This window comes from Aotus nancymaae, unplaced genomic scaffold, assembly GCF_030222135.1.
Source record: "Aotus nancymaae isolate 86718 unplaced genomic scaffold, 86718_ANA_hifiasm-v0.15.2.pri h1tg000021l, whole genome shotgun sequence".
Taxonomy (NCBI): domain Eukaryota; kingdom Metazoa; phylum Chordata; class Mammalia; order Primates; family Aotidae; genus Aotus; species Aotus nancymaae.
The window spans coordinates 10,429,611-10,450,393 of NW_026988433.1; the positions used below are offsets into that span (position 1 = coordinate 10,429,611).

The 20,783-nt window shown below is 41.2% G+C and overlaps 1 protein-coding gene across 4 annotated transcripts in view; it reads right to left on the bottom strand.

Moving 5' to 3' along the window:
• Positions 1-1,025: 1,025 nt before the first annotated feature.
• KNTC1 (kinetochore associated 1) overlaps positions 1,026-20,783 on the bottom strand; it is a 102,982-nt gene continuing 83,224 nt past the window's right edge. For 2 of the 4 annotated variants that reach the window (XM_021669930.2, XM_012447183.3), the window contains exons 54-64: positions 19,254-19,372; positions 18,723-18,858; positions 17,690-17,785; positions 17,251-17,307; positions 14,678-14,732; positions 14,531-14,594; positions 13,646-13,775; positions 12,318-12,407; positions 11,433-11,578; positions 9,365-9,455; positions 1,026-1,390 (exon numbers count right to left, since the gene is read on the bottom strand). In XM_021669930.2, coding sequence (XP_021525605.2) covers positions 1,331-1,390; positions 9,365-9,455; positions 11,433-11,578; positions 12,318-12,407; positions 13,646-13,775; positions 14,531-14,594; positions 14,678-14,732; positions 17,251-17,307; positions 17,690-17,785; positions 18,723-18,858; positions 19,254-19,372 — 1,044 coding nt within the window. In that variant the 3' untranslated portion in view covers positions 1,026-1,330. Of the gene's footprint in view, positions 1,391-6,646; positions 8,053-9,364; positions 9,456-11,432; positions 11,579-12,317; positions 12,408-13,645; positions 13,776-14,530; positions 14,595-14,677; positions 14,733-17,250; positions 17,308-17,689; positions 17,786-18,722; positions 18,859-19,253; positions 19,373-20,783 lie in introns of those variants that run through there. The other 2 variants (XM_012447184.2, XM_012447185.3) reach the window with 2 other exon arrangements.

Genomic DNA, 20,783 nt, shown 5'->3' on the forward strand with positions numbered 1-20,783 from the left:
CAGTACCCAAAATGACAATTCTAACCAACCTCGTTTATTACAAGAAAAGGATTCAATATAGCAATAGCATTAAATTAAGAACATGTGGCTGGGCCAATGGGTATTTCACAGCAAAGGTTCTGGAGAACCAGGTGCAGGCTCCCACAATCCTCCCTTTTCTAGGGGCTGTGGTTGGACACACTATCCCCCCACCCAGAGCACCAGGGATATGTGTATAGAGCATTTTGGAATCAGGGTCCAATATGGCATCTCAGGTTTTTTCATACTTTGCTTGTCACGTGGGTGTATTCCTGCCACAGACAGCCTCAACAGCAGGACCCTCTTGGTGGAGTTGTTCTCAGCAAGACCAGGAGCAAATGATCAATTTAATTGTTATAAATAACACTGACAGGCTGGTACAAACCACCCCCAAACACTTCAAACCCCTGGCTACAAGCAGCACTATAATCTCTGTGTTTCCTTAATCACTGTGTTTCATGCCTTGACCAGAAGCGGTGCCTTGCAAAAACTTCAGCAAAACAGCTCAAGTTAATTCCATAATTCCATTATGCTTTAAGAATTAACCCTTAAAGCATAATGTGTCTACTAGAAAATGTAAAGCGTCATATGTGCTTGCATGACACTTCTATTGGATAGTGCTTCTCTAGACCAAGAGAAGGCAACTTTTCCTGTAAAGAGCCAGACAAGGAAATACTTCAGCTTTGCCAGCTGCATGGTCTCTGTATTAGTCCATTCTCACACTGCTATAAAGACCTACCTGAGACTGGGAAGTTTACGAAGAAAAGAGGTTTAATGGACTCACAGTTCAGCAGGCTAAACAGGAAGCATGACTGGGAGACCTCAGGAAACTTACAATCGTGGCAGAGGCAAAGAGAAGCAAATCCCCTCTTCACATGGTGGAGAAGGAGAGAGCAGGGAAGTATACATACTTTTAAGCAACAAGACCTCATGAAAACTCACTATCATGAGAACAGCAAAGGGAAAACCGCCCACATGATCCAATCACCTCCCACCAGGTCCCTGCCCCAACACTAGGGATTACAATTCAACGTGAGATTTGGGTGCAGACACATAGCCAAACCGCATCAGTCTCTATTGAAACTACTCACGCCTATAATCCCGGCACTCTGGGAGGGCAAGGTGGGTGGATTACATGAGCTCAAGAGTTCAAGGTCAAGAGTTCAAGAGTTCTACCTATAAGAAGGTGAAAATTATGATTTGGTCACCATGGGCCATAATTTGCCAACCCCTAGTCTAGATCCCTGTTACTCTAAAAGTGTGATCAGTGAATGAGCAGGGTTCGTATCACCCGGTGGCTGGGGATGGGCCTCTAGGTCCAGCTACATGGGAGGCCTGTAATGCACTCCAGTCTGAGCAACACTGCCAGATCCTGTTTAAAAAAATAAAAGAATTAAAAACAAATAAATAATTAATTAATTTAAAAAAAAAAAGAAAAAAAGAAAGGAATTAAAAACAAAAAATAAAAGAATTGCAGAATTGGAACCCCAGCCCAGATCTGTGAATCCAAATCTGAAATTTAAGAAAGCTCCCCAAGTGATTTGTATAAATTACCTGGTAAGTCTGGAAAAAGTTACTAAAACCCAACTCTAAGACCCCAGAGTCTTACATAACTGATATGGGCGTGATCTGGGCGTTGGGATCTTAAAAATATCCCCAAGTGGGCCAGGTGTGGTTACTCACACCTATAATCCCAAAACTTTGGGAGACCAAGGCGAGTGGATCACCTGAGGTCAGGAGTTCACGACCAGCCTGACCAACATTATGAAACCCCATCTCTACTAAAAATGCAAAAATTAGCTGAGCGTAGTGGCAAGTGCCTATAATCCCAGATACCTGGTAAGAGACAAGAGAATCACTTTAACCCGGGAGGCAGAGGTTGCAGTGAGCCAAGATAGCACCATTGCACTCCAGCCTGGGAAACAAGAGTCAGACTCTGTCTCAAAAAAAAAAAATCCCCAGGTCATCTGAATGTGTAGCAAAGATTCTAACATGCAGAAAAGTTTGAGAATCACTGGCCTACCACACCAGGGACTTGGCACTTACCCCTATATGCATTTTCATTCCTCTTATTGCAATTGCATAGACTGTGTGTTCTACTAGTATTCTCCAAAGAACCTAGAATAGTGCTATGCACCTAGTGGGTACTCAGGTTCTTCCTGATTGACTTGACAATCAACTGTTTTTTTGTTTTGTTTTTAAAGATGGGGTTTCACCATGTTGGCCAGGATGGTCTTGATCTTCCGACCTCGTGATCCACCCGCCTCGGCCTCCCAAAGTGCTGGGATTACAGGCATGAGCCACTGCACCCGGTTGTTGCCCAGGCTGAAGTGCAGTTGTGCAATCTTGGCTTACTGCAACCTCCACCTCCTGGGTTCAAGCAATTCTCCTGCCTCAGCCTCCTTAGTAGCTGGGATTACAGGCATATGCCACCACACCCAGCCAGTTTTTGTATTTTTAGGAGAGACAGGGTTTCACCATGTTGGCCAGGCTAGGCTGGTCGTCTTGAACTCCTGACCTCAAGTGATCCACCCACCTCAGCCTCCCAAAGTGCTGGGATTACAGGTGTGAGCCACCTCGTCCAGCCATCAATTGATTTCTAATAGATTCACTATTTAACAAAACTAGGCACTTAAACTGTCTTCTTGTAGATTGGTAATTTTGCTGGAGACTTGGAGCCATTGTTTCAAAACTAACTCCAAAATATGCAGATTATACATAGCAAACTTTTTTTTTTTTTTTTTAATAAGATGGGGTTTCACCATGATGCCCAGGCTGGTCTTGAACTCCTGACCTCAGGTGATCCACCCACCTCAGCCTCCCGAAGTGCTAGGATTACAGGCTTGAGCCACCGTGCCCGGCTTTTTTTTTTTTTTTTTTTAAATAACAGCAAACCTTTTTATACCTCTTCTGGGACTAATACTTCAATGTGTGATCAGTGAGAAAAACACTTTATGTTTTGATAAGACATTAACTGAGGCACTTGGGAGTAGGTGGCTGCTATAAGTGTTTCACATTTGAAGACTGAAAGATCTACAAATAGATTGTGTATATTTATACACACTACTTCACACATCTTGCTTTTTAAAAACTTCATGTGATTTTTTAAAATGGCCACATACCACTGAGCTGTGCACCTTAAAGCAGTGAAGATGGTAAATATTATACGAATTTTCCCACAATAAAACCAATTTTTTTTAAGGGCCACAAATTCTTATGATTCTTCCACAAGAGGTGGGGGCTATGCCCCCTCCCTTGATTCTGGGTAGGCTTTGACTATTTCAACTGAGTATGGCAGAAGTTCTCCTGTGAGATTTAAAGTTTTGCTTCATTGCAGCCAGACGCAGTGGTTCACACCTGAAATCCCAGCACTTTGGGAGGCTGAGGCAGGTGGATCACCTGAGGTCAAGAGCTCAAAACCATCCTGGCCAACATGGTGAAACCCTGTCTCTACTAAAAATACAAAACTTAGCTGGTCATGGTAGTGCATGCCTGTAATCCCAGCTACTCAGCCAGAGAATCTCCTGAACCCGGGAGGCAGAGGCTGCAGTGAGCTGAGATCATGCCACTGCACTCCAGCCTGGGCAACAGAGCAAGACTCCGTCTAAAAATAAATAAATGAATAAAGTTGTGCCTCATTTTATATTGTTAAGTGTTATTTGCAACCATCATGGAGCTTTTTGTTTTCTTTTTTACTTTTCCTTTGGGGCTGAGCATCACGCCTCTTGACATCTTTTTTCTTGTTTGTTGTAAGATGGAGTCTCACTTTGTTGCCTGGGCTGGAGTGCAGTGGTGCAATCTCGGCTCACTGCAACCTCCGCTTCCCAGGTTCAAGTGATTCTCCTCCTTCATCCTCTGAGTAGCTAGGATTATAGGCATGCCACCACATCCAGCTGATTTTGTATTTTTAGTAGAGATAGAGTTTCACCATGTTGGCCAGGCTAGTCTTGAGCTCCCGAACTCAGGTTATCCATCTACCTCGGTCTCCCAAAGTGCTGGGATTACAGGCTTGAGCCACCGCACCCATTCAACATTATTTCACTGTTCGATTACAATATGCATTTGTTGTGGCGAAAGAAAATTGAATCAACATACGTAGTCTAATTTTGTTTTTTTATGACACACGAACGTATCCACTAATTTATAGGCATTTAAAAAAATCAGGTTTTATTCTGCAAACTGTTGGTGTAATGTTAAATGTTTTGTTTTAGTGGTATTTGGAAGACTGGTTGGAGTTTTGGATGGGCTAAGAACTGTTTTCCTCATTTAAAATCATAGACAGGTGGCTGGGCATGGTGGTTTATCTGTAATTCCAGCATTTTGGGAGGCCGAGGCAGGCGGATCACAAGGTCAAGATACTGAGACCATCCTGGCCAACATGGTGAAACCCTGTCTCTACTAAAAATGCAAAAATTAGCTGGGCATGGTGGCACATGCCTGTGGTCCCAGCTGCTTGAGAGGTTGAGGAAAGAGAATTGCTTGAACCCAGGAAGTGGAGGTTGTGGTGAGCTGAGCTCAAATCACTGCACTCCGGCCTGGCGACAAAGTGATACTCCGTCTCAAAAAAAAAAAAAAAAAAAAAAAAATCATAGACAGGCTAGGCATAGCGGCTCATATCTATAATCCCAGCACTTTGGGAGGCCAAGGCAGGTGGATCACTTGAACTCAGGAGTTCAAGACCAGCCGGCCGGGCGCGGTGGCTCACGCCTGTAATCCCAGCACTTTGGGAGGCCGAGGCGGGTGGATCACGAGGTCAAGAGATCGAGACCATCCTGGTCAACATGGTGAAACCCCGTCTCTACTAAAAATACAAAAAATTAGCCGGGCATGGTGGCGCATGCCTGTAATCCCAGCTACCCAGGAGGCTGAGGTAGGAGAACTGCCTGAACCCAGGAGGCGGAGGTTGCGGTGAGCCCAGATAGCGCCATTGCACTCCAGCCTGGGTAACAAGAGCGAAACTCCGTCTCATTAAAAAAAAAAAAAAAAAAGACCAGCCTGGGCAATGTGATGAAACCCCAACTCTACTAAAGTACAAAAATTAGCCAGGCATGGTGGTGTGCATTTTTATTTTTGTTTTTGACACGGAGTCTCGCTCTGTCACGCAGGCTGGAGTGCAGTAGCGAGATCTCGGTTCACTGCAGCAGCCTCCGCCTGCCGGGTTCAAGCAATTCTCCTGCCTCAGCCTCCTGAGTAGCTGTGATTACAGGTGCGTGCCACCACGCCCAGCTAATTTTTGTATTTTCCACTGCACTACAGCCTGGGTGACAGAGCAAGACTCCCTCTCTAGTGGGGAGAAAAAAAAACCCTTTGTACTGTTTCTATGGTGTATTTATTTGTATCATTTGTTTGTTTCTTTCGAGACAGGGCTTTACTGTCACCCGGGCTGGAGTGCAGTGGGACGATCTTGGCTCACTGCAACCTCTGCCTCGTGGCCTCAGGTGATCCTCCCACTTCAGCCTCCTAAGTAGCTGTGATTATGGGCACACACCACCATGGCTGGTTAATTTTTTTTTTTTTTTTTTTTTTTTTAGTTTTTAGTAGAGACAAGGTTTCACTGACCAGGCTGGTCTCGAGCTCCTGGGCTTAGCAATTGACTAGCTTCGTCCTCCCTAAGTGCTGGGATTACAGGTGTGAGCCATGATGCTCAGCCCAGCTATTTCTTTTTTTTAAATTTTTTTTTGAGATGGAGTCTCACCCTGTTGCCCAGGCTGGAGTGCAATGGCTTCATTTTGGCTCACTGCAGCCTCCACCTCCTGGGTTCAAGAGATTCTCCTGCCTCAGTCTCCGAAGTAGCTGGGATTATAGGTGCCCACTATCATGCCAGACTAATTTTTTGTATTTTTAGTAGAGGCAGGGTTTCACCATATTGGCCAGGCTGGTCTTGAACTCTTGACCTCAGGTGATCTACCACCCTCAGCCTCCCAAAGTGCTGGGATTACAGGTGTGAACCACCACATCCAGCCAGCCTAGCTATTCTTATTTGTTATGATCCTTATGAGAAGTCTAAGTAAGACTATGTAAATAGTTATTGGACTATGTTTTAAATATAGGTCAAATGTCATTGAAAATATCATTGCAAATTAAGTAATTTGCATTTTAAACTAATTATTGTTCAGAAATATTTAGTATAACACCTTCAAAGTACAAAATAATTTTATTATTGCACCTACAATTTAGAAACTTGCAATTAATTAAATAGAAGCCTACATAATCACAATAACTAGCATTTTTGGCACTTAGGGGTACTGTGCTAGATGCATTTTTGGTTTTGAGATGGAGTCTTGCCCTGTCACCCAGGCTTGAGTGCAGTGGTATAATCTTGGCTCACTGCAACCTCCACCTCCTGGGTTCACATGATTCTCGTGCCTCAGCCTCCCAAGTAGCTGGGATTACAGGTGCGTGCCACCACGCCTGGGTAATTTTTTTGTATTTTTAGTAGAGATGGGGTTTCACTGTGTTAGCCAAAATGATCTCGATCTCCTGACCTTGTGATCTGACACCTCGGTCTCCAAAAGTGCTGGGATTACAGGCATATGAACTGATTCAAACCTCTTGCCACTAGAAGGTAGATACTTTTACTGTCCTCATTTTGAGGGAATTAAGATGGTGATAAATTGGGCCAGGAGAGGTGGCTCATGCCTGTAATACCAGCACTTAGGGAGGCCAAGGTGGGAGGACTACTTGAGGCCTGGAGTTCAAAACCAGCCTGGGCAAGAATGCAAGACCCTGGGCAAGAAAGCAAGATCTTGTCTCTACAAAAACATTTAAAAATCAGGAAGTCATGGTGTGTACCTATAATCCCTACTTAGTAGGCTAAAGAGGGAGGATCCCTTAAGCCCAGGAGTTTGGTGTTACTTGAGCTACGGTCATACCACTACACTCCAGCCTAGATGACAGGGCAAGACCACCTTGTTTCTCTCTTTTTATTTTTTATTTTATTTATTTATTTAAAAAAGACGGTGGGAAATTAAATAACTTGCTCAGGCCCACACAGCTAATAAGTGATAGGACCAGAATACAAATCCAGACTTATTTAACTCCAAAACCTGTGTTTAATCATGATGTTATATACAGTTTTTTAGAAATCTTTTCTTCAATTGGCGAAACGAAGACAAACGATTCCAGTAATATCAAATCCACTTTAATTATTCGCAAGTATGGCAAAAGACTACATAGGCAGAATAACAGGTGTAATGAACACTTCTGTGTGCTGGCTTTTCAATTCCCATGCCCTTCCAGGCCACCCGCTGCAGTGCTGGGGATTTATAGCTACGGACCACTGCTATCAGACTTTTAGCCAGGTGGCTTCCAGTTTGGTTCTGCTATTTCTTGGCACCAGTGGACAAATTAGAAGCTTGGAGAAAGTGCAGAGATGTTTCTTCTTCTTTTTTTGGGGGGGGATGATGGAGTCTTGCTCTGTCACCAAGGCTGGAGTGCAGTGGTGCGATCTAGGCTCACGGCAACCTCGGACTCTGGGTTCAAGAGATTCTTCTGCCTCAGCCTCCCGAGTAGCTAGGACTACAGGTGTGTGCCACCATGCTGGCTAATATTTGTATTTTTAGTAGAGACAGGGTTTCACCATATTGTCCAGGCTGGTCTTGAACTACTGACCTTGTGATCCACCTGCCTCGACTTCCAAAGTGCTGAGATTACAGGTGTGAGCCACTGTGCCCGGCCAAGCACTCACTTTTCTTGAAGGAGAGAGCAAACTACTTTTGTACTTTGTTTCCTTCATATGTGGTGCAAAAAGTTGATAGTCTCTATAAATTGTCCAAGTTAACTGGCAATGAAAAGACTTATTAATTCAGGACATGGGTTCTTTATGGGGCAATTATGCTCATATCAGGTATTTTATTTATTACATGTGGGGTAATGTTGGACAAATAGCTATAATACAGAATTTAAAAACTGTAATAACTATAATGGCACAATTTAAAAACTGCAATACATATGGTCCATTAATAGCAGACTCCAAAATTCTTGTCTTTCTTGCAAAAAAGGTTCAATGATTTACTATAATCCACTAAGAAACATCTAAATGGGAAGAAACACAGAAGTGATTTTTATGTCAGTTTTTCAAATTGAAAATGGCCAAATAAAGTACAGAACTTAAGACTTAAGTAAAGAGATAAAAATCTACATATAAAACTATTTGGGATTTTAGGCAGATAAGAGAGAAACAATTTTTAAAGGCCATGAATTTATCTCCTGAATCAATATCCTCCCTTTCTGGAAAAAAAGTAATCTTATGCCATTGAGCAGAAGCAACTGGAGATGAGTCCTGTAAGTTATTAATGAGAGGTAACAAAATGCGGACTTATTCTAATAGGCCGGATCTGGACCAAAGGAAGAAATAAGTCACTATACTTAGGTTTACTAAAGCTACCAAAATATTCCAAAATATTCTGATCTGAAAAATGGCAAGTAAAAAATAAAACTACCAAAACACGATCAAAGCAAAAATTTTATCTGGTACTTAAGTTCAAAATAGGAGTAAAATAAATTATGTGCACATTTTATATACAAAAAACTTGGAAGAAGGTACAATAAAATGTTAACAGTGATCCTATGTCTGGATAGTGAGATTTTGGAGATCAGTTTAGTATTATTATTATCATTATTTTTGGCTCCTCTATACTTCTCTTTTTTCGAGATGAAGTTTTGCTCTTGTTGCCCAGGCTGGAGCGCAGTGGCGCAATCTTGGCTCACTGCAACGTCTGTCTCCTGGGTTCAAGTGATTCTCCCACCTCTTGCCTGCCACCATGCCCGGCAATTTTTTTTGTATTTTTAGTAGAGATGAGGTTTTACCATGTTAGCCAGACTGATCTTGAACTCCTGACCTTACGTGATTCACTCGCCTCAGCCTCCCAAAGTGCTGGGATTACAGGCATGAGCCATCCATCATGCCCAATCAAACTTCTCTTTTTTCTATAGTGAACATGTTTTAGGTAATTAAAGATGAATAATTAACTTAAAAAGCAATTAATACCCAAGCATGACAGTAATCAATACCTTTCAGAAATCAGGTTTCCACCCACTTCAATATTAAAAACACCACCTTATGAGTAATGGTAATGCTGGAAAGCACCTGAGAGACCATGGGGTCCAGATCTGAAGACTAAGCTCACGCTAGGCCTTGTTGCCTATAGGGACAAGCTGAGATTAGAACTGTGGCCTCTTGATTTCTAGTTTAGAACTCTCTAACACAAAAAGTAAAATATAAAAACTACAATTACACATAAAAATACATTTATCTCCCAAACACTAGAAAAGGCTGGTTGATTTCAATAGCCTACAAATATAAACAGTGTCAAGGTAGAACCTGAGAACTCTCCATTAGCCTTACCTTCAGAATTTCACAGGGAGCAGCATCTGGAGGCACAGGTTTCCCGCAAAGCTTTGAATATTCAGTTATCAAGACTGAAGCTTCATCTAAACTACAGAATCAAAAAGAAAAAGAAGTTTTAGGCCAGGCACAGCAGCTTGTGCCAATAATTCCAGCACTCAGGGAGGTCAAGGTGTGCAGACGGCTTAGGTCCAGGAGTTTGAGACCAGTCTGGGCAACATGGCAAAACCCTGTCTCTACAAAAAAACATAAAATTAGCCAGGTGTGGTATTGGGCGCTTGTAATCCCAGTGACTCTGGAGGCTGAGGTAGGAGGATCGCTTGAACCCAGGAGGTTGAGGCAGAAGTCAGCCATGTTTGTGCCACTGCACTCCAGTCTGGGTGACAAAGCAAGACCCTGTCTCAAAAAGAAAAGAAAGAAAAAGAGGCATTGAAGTCAAAATTAAAATGTAGAGACCAATCTCTATGAAAAAGAGACATGTTACATATTGTGTGTGTGTGTGTGTGTGTGAGTGAGAGAGAGAGAGAGAGAGAGAGAGAGAGACAGAGAGAGACAGAGAGACAGAGAGAGAGAGAGAGAGAGAGAGAGAGAGAGAGAGAAAGAGAGAGAGAGAGAGAGAGAGAGATGGAGTTTCTCTCTTGTTGCCCAGGCTGGAGTGCAATGGCATGATCTCGGCTCACTGCAAACCTCCACCTCCCAGGTTCAAGCAATTCTTCCACCTCAGCCTCCGGAGTAGCTGGGATTACAGGCGCCTGACACCATACTCGGCTAGTTTTTTGTATTTTTAGTAGAGATGGGGTTTCACCATGTTGGCCAGGCTGGTCTCAAACTCCTAACCTCAAGTGATCCACCCGTCTCGGCCTCCCAAAGTGCTGGAATTACAGGCGTGAGCCACTGCACCCGGCCACATACTGTTCTTTAAGAAAGTTTACAGCATTAGGTAAGGGTTTGGGGAGCTGGCAAGCTGACTGGTGGGTGACAGTGGTGAGCAAAATTAGTCCTAGAGATGCAGCAAATTATCTCAGCAGCTATAGACAAAACTGGTCTCAGGTTATGACAGACAGTTTCAGCAGTCAGGCTTGCAGCGAATTATATCTCGGCTCACTGCAATCTCCAACTCCCAGGTTCAAGCGAATCTCCCACCTCAGCCTCCTGAGTAGCTGTGATTACAGGCGTGAGCCACCCACCTGGCCAGAATTACATTTTTGGAGAAATCTTTTGTACTATGAGTGCTTCTTCCATGGGCCCCTCTGCTCTGATGTATTTGGATATTATAAGAATGACCTAATTCGTGTAATCAACTTCATAGAGGGTATAAGGAACCTTTTGGAGATGATAGGTTCACTCTCTTGATTGTGGTGATGGCTTCATAGGTATACATATGTCAAAATTTACTAAACTGCAGACTTCAAATATGTCCAGTTTATTATATGTATCAATTATAACTCAAAAAATACTTGCTCAAAAATAAGAATATCTAATTATGGCTGGATCACAAGAGATAAACAAGCAGATGGAAATCCATGGAGCGGTAACGAGAAAGAAAGACCCCTCAAGCGCCAGCACGGCTAGACCACATGAAGGGATGGATCCAGTGCGTCCAGCAGTCTTGAACTTCCCTTTCTTTAGTGTCAGTCCACTTCTTCCTTCTCCTGTTCAGTCTCCATATCCGCCCCCAGCTCTATCCCAAGAAACTTCTTATTCCTAAACTTGTGGGTGCTGGAAAATTAGATAACCAGACTTAGCAAAAATGATGTGTTACATAAAGTCATTAATGTTCTGAGCAAGTGTCTAAGACATAAAATTATAATGTAGGATTTAGAGCAGGACTGTGAGACACTCGATTTGGGGATACAGATGACCTGTTTAATTGTCAGATTCTAAGGTCATGTTCCAAGAAATTGAATTATTAAATGATTCACTTTTTGATATATGCAGTAATGAGAGATTTAATATTTTGAACTTTTAATTACAACCAAATAGCTCTACAACTGTTTGACATTTTCCTCCAACATAAAGATAGATTTCAAGGAAATTCCACAGTAAGTTATTTTGAAAATTAACGTACCTTAAGCCATCTGCCAAATAGTGTACTAGTTCAGTGATATTGTTGGTATTCATCATGTGCATCTTCAACATTTGAAAGTATTTGGTCTTTGCCAAAATCCCAAACTCCTTCTTATTGATGATATTATTAAGAATCAGACTTCTAATCTATAAAAGGACAGGTATCATTAAATGTGTTAAATTCCAAGCCTTTATTCAATATTGAAACATTTCTGACAATCGGAAGCCCACTTAGCACTGCATTGTGACTGCGCCTTCTTTTTGAGGGTGAGGAGGGAAAGGAGGCCTGTCAGTATCAGTCAATAAATAATTGTTGTTGTGCACTTTGAGACTTTTTATGAGGAAGAAGATCTGTTTTCAATCAAAAGCACTTAAGGCTACAAATTTTCCATGGAGCACAGCAGTCAACAAAAGTCAGGGTCCCTGCCCTTTAAAAAAATTACTGAGGCTGGCCAGGTGTGGTGGCTCATGCCTGTAATCCCAGCACTCTGGAAGGCCAAGGCAGGTGGATCATGAGGTCAGGAGTTCAAGACCAGCCTGGCCAATATGGTGAAACCCCATCTCTACTAAAAATACAAAAATTAGCCAGGCACGGTGGCATGCACCTGTAATCCCAGCTGCTTGGAAGGCTGGGGCAGGAGAATCACTTGAACCCGAGGGGCGGAGGTTGAAGTGAGCCAAGATCGCACCACTGCACTGCAGCCTGGGCGACAGAATGAGATTCTGTCTCAAAATAAAAAAAACTACTGAGGCTTTAATAAAAGCAAAATAATTCTATACATAACAAACAGACATAGCAGTTTGCAGCTTAATCTAGGTTTGGAAAAATGATTACCTTCTAGTATCAAAATTTTCATAGCAAAAAGGAGATGAAACTGCCTCTTACTTGATGTGAAAATCCTGCTAGCTGGCCCGTGTTCATATGCTCTTCCAATTGCTTTAAAATAACCTGCGGGTCACATGAATCTAGAAAATTCTAGACAAAAATCAAAGCAGAAATAATAGGAAAGTATTATTACTTATTCCAACAGCGAGAGCCATTGATCAGGTATTTTGTCGTTCTAAAGTGCCAAAAGGAATCTATTTAAATACTGAAATGCTGAATGGCATCAAAGGACGAGTGTATGAATGATGAAAAGAGGGGAAAAAGTTAAAGACAGGCACAGATGGCTTTAAAAAATTAACTAATAGACCAAATGACAAATTAAAAATAAGCATGTTCAGCCAAGCGAGGTGGCTCATGCCTATAATCCCAACACTTTGGGAGGTCAAGGCCAGTGGATTGCCTCAGGTCAGGAGTTTGAGAGCAGCCTGGCCAACATGGCAAACCCCAACTCTACTAAATACAAAAATTAGCCAGATGTGGTGGTGGGAGCCTGTAATGTCAGCTACTTGGGAGTCACTTGAATCCAGGAGGTGAGGTTGCAGTGAGCTGAAATTGTGCTGCTGCACTCCAGCCTGGAACAGAAAGAGACTCTCTCTCTCAAAAAAAAATAAAGGGCATGAATGCATGTAGATCTCTATCTACTGGCATACCTACCTGCTAGGAAGATAACTATAAAACATTCCAAAATGCTTTGTTCTATTTGTTCTATATTATAAAGGAAATCAGAGTTATTTTTAAATTCCATCCCCAACATGCTCGTGGCTCCTTCTGATGGGCACCCACACATAAAATCTGACTCTCCCTCTCTTTTATCTCCCACATTCAATTGCTAAGTCAGCTGCCTTCCTTGTAGCGTTCTTGTCTTGTTCAACTTCATTACCAGACCCTACCATGGGTATTTAACTCTCAAACATTCCCTGCGTATGCACAAGGTTGTTATGAAGAGATCAAGTGAGATAAAATTCTACTCAAATGCAACAGCTTCCCAAGTTTCCCTTCTTGCCCTCTCTTCTGACCAAGCCTACATGGGTTAATGGGTTATTCCTTCTAAAATACTTCCTTCATCATTTGCTTGCTGTTCTAAAATAATCACTTGTGTCCCCATTGATAGAGAATAAGGCCCAAATCCCTTGTAAGACATCCCTCAGCTGGACCTTAATCAATCTTCCAGTCTTACCTCCCACCAAGCCCCCATACAAGCCTCACTCATATCTCATGTATTCACGCTTTACAGGTTTGCTGAAATGAAAATGCAACCTTTTGCAAGGGACATGCAAGATGAGACCTTCTATTTCCTTGGCAGCCCAGAGGAATCACGTGCATGATACCTTAATTTGCTGGTGTCTTTTCTCTGAGTGGGGCATGAGCATCAGACAAGCTAATGCAAAAGCCGGAAGTTCTAACTGGATATATTGCTTGGCAATTCCGATCAGGTCAAGATCATCTGAGACTGGACATCTTCGAGAGAGCACATTAATTAGTTAATAATCTGTCAGACTCACTAGATTATACTGGCCTTTGTAGCTTTCCATAGTCATCTACCTGTCCAAGCTTTCAATAATTTTAAACACTAAAGTGCTGGTACATGACATATGCTTAGGAAATGAGTAATAGGAGTCTTTGATGGCAACCTACATAGAATAAAAGAATCTACCCACGGGAACAAAGAGTAGTTGGCTACCATGATTATGTCTAAAAGCTTACAGATGCCAAAAGATAGGCTTCTAAATTCTCAGAAGACTAAAAAAAAAATATATATATATATATATATATATATATTTTTTTTTTTTAGGCAGAGTCTCGCTCTGTCGCCCAGACAGGAGTGCAATGGCATGATCTTAACTCACTGCAACCACAAGTGATCCGCCCACCTCGGACTTCCAAAGTGCTGGGATTACAGGCGTGAGCCACTGCACACAGCCAGAAGACTCAAAATCTGTGTGACAACACTGTATGACTTAGGGTAGTCACCAAAGGTACTCTATGCTCATAAAACAGTAGGTACTCATTTTAGAGAATGCTCAGTTTACTAGTCCCACCATACATGGGAAGTAGACACTGTCAAAACAATCAAGATATTTTATTATAAAAACAAGTGTTATGCTTAACTTCCTCACAAAAGGAATTCCTTATAAGAGATATCTATCAGAAAGGAATCTTATAAGCAACAAACTTTATTTTTTATTTTTTGGTAGAACAAATATCTTACTTACTCGAGGACAGCAATGAGACTCTCACAACAATCTGACAGCTGATCCGGACTTAAAGGACAAGAGGCTGAAGATAAAACAAATAGCCACGATATACACATACTCAACTATAAAATGCTATAGTGAATGTTTCAGAGGAGAGTGAAATACCTGAAAGCAGTGGTATGTGTATCACACGCTGCCATGCTTTGCTGAAGTAGGGAACCTGTGAAGACAAGTCGATGTTTGGGATACTCATGTTAAGGATATTACAAACTCTCTTTAATTTGTAGTCTAGGCCGGGCGCGGTGGCTCACACCTATAATCACAGCATTTTGAGAGGCCAAGGCAGGTGGATCACTTGAGGTCAGGAGTTTGAGACCAGCCTGGCCAACACGGTGAAACCCCATCTCTACTAAAAATACAAAAATTAGCCAGGTATGGTGGTACACACCTGTAATCCCATCAAGAAGCATTGTTCGAACCCGGGAGGTGGAGGTTGCAGTGAGCTGAGATCGCGCCACTGCACTCCAGCCTAGGCAACAGAGCAAGACTTTGTCTCAAAAAGGATATTATGAACCCTCTTTAAATTGCAGTCTAAATGTTCTGAAATTAAATAATGATGATGGTTGTACAATTTTATGAATATACCAAAAACTACTTGATTATATACTTTCAAAAGGATGAATTTTATGAGTGAATTGTATCTCAACAAAAAAATTAAATAGATCGCTATGTGCTGATATGAAAACTCTCCACAGGCTACTGTTATATGATCACAAAACTGTACATTTATAGTTTATATTCCAGATGACTAAAATCATAAGCTGATATCTCCCTGCTTGAGATGACTAAGGTTCTAGCATAATGTTCTTCATAACGGTACGTTTCAGGATCTCATTATACAACCCTGGCTGATTCATTGTTTCTTTTGGCAAAAAGTCAGAACCCAACTCAGAAAATAAAATTAATCCTTAGCCAGTTATGTGCCAGGGTCACAGGAAAGGAAGAAGGGGACAAGAGAAAGAATTTCAAGGTGAATAAGGAAAGAACAATGGCCAGGCACAGTGGCTCACACCTGTAATCCCAGTACTTTGGGAGGCCAAAGCAGGAGGATTGTTTGAGCCCAGGAGTTCAAGAACAGCCTAGACAACATAACAAGACACCCATCTCTATATATTTAAAGAAAAAAAAAGTAAACTTCCATCAATAGAGGAGTGGTTAAATAACTTTGGGTACATTTTACTACATATTATGGAGAATAATCAAGCATTAAACATAATGAAATACCTCAAAAGGCTATACAGAGTGTTACCGGAAGATACAACAAGCCTACTCCTAGGTATACACTCAAGAGGAATGAAAACATGTTTATGTGAAAACCTGTACACAAATGTTCATAGCAGCATTATTTATAATGACCAAAATCAGAAACCCAAATGTTTATCAACTGACAAATGGATAAATAAAAGTGGTATATCCATAAAATGGAACATTATTTGGCAATAGAGGAATAGAGTTCTGGTCCATGCTGCAATGTGGATGAACCTTAAAACATGATGCTGAGTGAAAGAAGCCAGACATGGAATGCCACATAGCAGGGGATTCCATTGATATGAAATGTCCAGAAGAGGCAAATCCATGGACAGAAAGTAGATTTGTGGTCGCTGGGGGCTAAAGGGAGTGGGGAATGGGAATGATTGCTAATGGATATCAGTTTTCTATTTGGGGAAGGAAAATGTTCTGGAATTAGATAATGGGGATGTCTGTGCGACTCTGTGCATATACGAAAAACTATTTCATTGTATAATTTAAAAGGATAAATTTTATACATGAACTGTATATCAATAAATCAATTAGATACATGTATATGTACTGATATGGAATAATCTCCAGAGACCATTGTTATGTGAAAACAACACTTTGTTTAGAATGTGATTGCATTTATGTGTGCATAAATGTACACACTGTAGATATGCACACACATGCATACATGCCTGTATAACAGGAAAGCTCTAGAATACACAGGAAATTGTAAGCAGTCGTTCCCTCAGGGACATAACTATGAAGGGAAATAGTAAGAGAGAATTTTCATGTTTTACTCAGTATATTTCTATATTATCCTAACTTTTTAAACTAATAATAAATTATATATTTCCACATAATGGATATCATCATGATTATATGGGCGCACAGCTTCTGTGAAATTTAGAAAAAATAAACAAGCCATGGTATCTGACTTAAAGATCTTTAAAATCTTTGAGGGGGCAGTCCACACGTAATTAAAATAAACTATATGGTGACAAAAGTCAGAGTGGAGCCAAAATGTCTTGCAAGCATAAATGAAAATGTGACTCATGAGGCCTGGAGAACTCAGGCAAGTGGTATCTTCAGGAGGTGAAATGAGCTGAGTATTACAGGTCTAGGCACAACTTTAATGAAACATCATCCTGCAGCCAATCAGTTCTGTTTCTCCTTTCTTTATTTTAAGGAAAGGATCTAGCTCTGTTGCCTAGGCCGGAGCTGGAGTGCGATGGTGCAATCATGGTTCACTGCAGCCTCAAACTCCTGTGCTCAAGTGATTCTTCCACCTTGGCCTCCCAAAGCATTGGAGTTACAGGAGTGATCCACTGTACTTGGCTCAGTTCTGTTCTTTATGGAGGAGTTGACTGTTTAATTTTCGTCACAAGGTCAGAAAGTATAAAGATTAAATTCAATAAAATTTATTTTTAAAAACTACATACCTGCCATAGAGAATGGATACTGGAAATCGTTTTTAAAACTTTCCTTAGATAAGCAATCTATAAAAAATAAAAAATAAAAGTTCTAAAGACCACCAAAATGGAAAATTTCAATGTGAAATACCAGATTCTTGAAGTTCCAAAAGAAGTACTGGTAAAACTTTATCTTCCATGATAACTGCCAGAAAAGTTCACTTACAAGTTCATAAATATCAAAAAAGGCTAGGGAACCTTCCATTTGTTTCCAGTGAAATTTATGTCATTTTAGATTTTGCACTCTCTGGCCTAACACCAAGTTCTTTAAATTTGGCATCAACTCAGTAAGAGTGACTGTGTTTTCAGCATAAATCTGTTCCATAACAAGTATCAATCCACAATGTTTAGAGGATGCTGTGCAAAAGCTTTCAGATATACTCAGTTGAGGGCACTGAGTCTTACTTACCATATTGAAGCCCAGAAGCTTTTGCAAGAATCCATTCCAAAGTTGCAGGTCATAGATTTTGTATTCTAAACAAAGCTCGGTCACCAATCTTACTGCCTAAAGACAAAAAGAGAAAAAAAAAAGAAGAAGAAAAAAGTCATGCTGCTCCAAGACACCAGTAAATCAAGCCATCTTTGGAAAAGTGGGGCAGCTTAATACAAAATATGCTTCTAATCTGTGAATGTCTATTGAAGGCCCTCATCTTTCTAATGAAAGAAACAAAAAAAAAGAGATTCTTCTTTTTCTTGCTGTTATGTACTCACAGATACCACCTTAGATGTCTCCCCATTTCTTTCTTCTTTCTTCTATTGAAACAGTTTGCCTGTTGGACCAAAAAAACCTTCCTGCCCTCGCCTCCAACCGCCTAAGAGACTAAATTCCCAAAGGCAACTAAGAGGAAGAGAAACGATATCCTCTCTCTACCAGTCTCCTCTCCCTGTCCAGATAAGGACAGATAAACCATGGGAGGGATTATAAAAGTGCTCTCTCGTTGCCAGGGATGACTTTAGCTGGTGGACTTGAAGACAAAAGAGGTAAAAGGACCTTCCACATTGCCTTATCTATCACATGCTGGTACAGGAGAGTAGAAAGATCTCAGAGCAGTAGAGCCGTTCAGGGATACTGTTCCTGGGTTGGGTGAGGTGTAATCCCAGCACTTTGGGAGGTCCAGGTGGGTGGACTGTCTGAGGTCAGGAGCTTGAGACCAGCCTGGCCAACATGATAAAACCTTGTCTCTACTAAAAATACAAAAATTAGCCAGGCATGGTGGGTGAGCGGCTATGATCCCAGCTACATGAGAAGCTGAGGCAGGAGAATCGCTTGAACCTGGGAGGCGGAGGTTGCAGTGAGCCGAGATCACACCACTGTACTCCAGCCTAGGGAACAGAGCAAAACTTTGTCTTTAAAAAAAAAAAAAAAAAGACTTCCTGGTTTTATCTTTCAGGAATCTGAGTAGGGGCAAGAAATTGGGAATGCAGTAGTGAGGTGTACCAACCATGGACTCGTGGCTGTGGTTTTTCCATAGGCCCTTAATCATTCCTTCTTTAGGACTGTTGCAAAATAACTCGTATGTGATGGGGATATTCAAAGATTCAAATGATGCCAGAAAAGTTATACATTTCAAATAAGATCTGGAAAACAGAAACGTTTCTAAGAATCATTCTCATAGGCCACATTTACATTTAAAATAAAAACCACCATATGGAAATATTAGGCCAGTTTGTTTTAAATGTCCATTTTGGACTTCTAAATATATTCACTGAATATATAATAACATTAGATAGAAATCAACTGGAACAAGATAAGGAAAACATTCAGTTTCTAAATGGCTCCAAGAAACGATGGAAACAAGATGTTCTCAAAGGCCTATTTTCCCTTTGCCAAAATGTCAAGGATATTCAAGGCAACAGAACTGTATTCACATAGCTACTCTACTCTACTCTTCTGAATTCAGGGCTTAAAAGGTACAGCTCCAAAAAATGATCTGTTTCCTATTTCTTAATACAATTTAAACATTTCTACTTACTTCACTTCTTCAATGGGTTTTTTAAAGAGGGATTCTATAGTTTCCTTGTCAGCCAAATAGAAGAGACACTGAAGAGCTCGAGTTCTGTGGGCAAAAGTTAACTGATGCATACCTAATGTCTGCAAAACCAAAAAAGGTTTGGAGAGTTTAACACCTGCACATTGTAGTTGAGTAAATGAGTTTCAACATAGGCAACATAAACAATGTAATTATTTTAAAATGTAAAGTCAATCTCTGCAGTTGCAGAACGCATTGTGCATAACAGTGGTTCTTAACTTGTAGCCCATGGACACCTGGAGGGGCATTCCTGAGACTCCTTCAGGAGGGAAAGGGTCGCAGCTGTTTTCATGATACTAAGATGTTATTTGCCTTTACACTGTGTTGATATTTGCATTGATTGTGCAAAAGCAATGGTGGGTGAAACTGCAGGCAGAATCGAGGCAGGGCCCCCAACTGTTGTTGCAGCCCTTGTATTCACAGGCATGCCTTGACAGTATTGAAAACCAAAGACAACTTTCACTTAAGAATGGTCCTGATGGGCCAGGCGCAGTGGCTCATGCCTATAATCCCAGCAATTTGGGAAGCCGAGGCGGACAGATCACCTGAGGTCAGGAGTTTGAGACGTCTGGCCAATATGGTGAAACCCTGACTCTACTAAAAATACAAAAATTAGCCAGGTGTGGTGGCATGTGTCTGTAATCCCAGCTATTCAGGAGGCTGAGGCAGGAAAATCACTTGAACCTGGGAGGCGGAGATTGTGGTGAGCCAAGATCGTGCCACTGCATTCCAGCCTGAGCAATAGATTTGAGATTCTGTCTCAAAAAAAAAAAAAAAAATTTTCCTTCCAAGAGATGGGATTTTGCTATGTTGCCCAGGCTGGTGTTGAACTCCCGGACCCAAGCAATCCTTCATTCTTGGCCTCCCAAAGTGCTGGGATCACAGGTATGAGCCACCAAGCCCAGCCAGAATGTTCTTGATGAAGCAGTAAAAATTAATTTTACTAAACTTCAACTTTTGAATCCACAGTCAGCCTTTTGTATCCATGGGTTCTGCATTCATGGAATCAACCAACAGTGGATCAAAAATATTCAAGAAAAAAAAATTCCATGAAGTTCTAAAAAGCAAAACATGAATTTGCTGCATACCAAGTACTACACTGAATCCATGCAGATGAAGTGATTTGCAGGCATTGTATTATAAGTAACCCAGAGATGACTTAAGGTATACAGAAGGATGTGTATAGGTGACACGCAAATATGACACCATTTATATAAGAAACTTGAGCGTCCTCAGATTTTGGTATCCTCGGGGGGTCCTGGAACCAGTCCTCCCACAGATACGGAGGGATTACTATATATCATATTAATGTGAATTCACATTTGAATATATGCTAATACTAATTAATGGGAAGTACACATAAGGCACATTGCAAGGAAAAGCACGTACACAGCTGAGCTGTGAGCTGCACTAGCCACCTTTCATGGAATACCATTTTTAGGTCATAAGTTTTTATATGCAGAGAAAATAAGG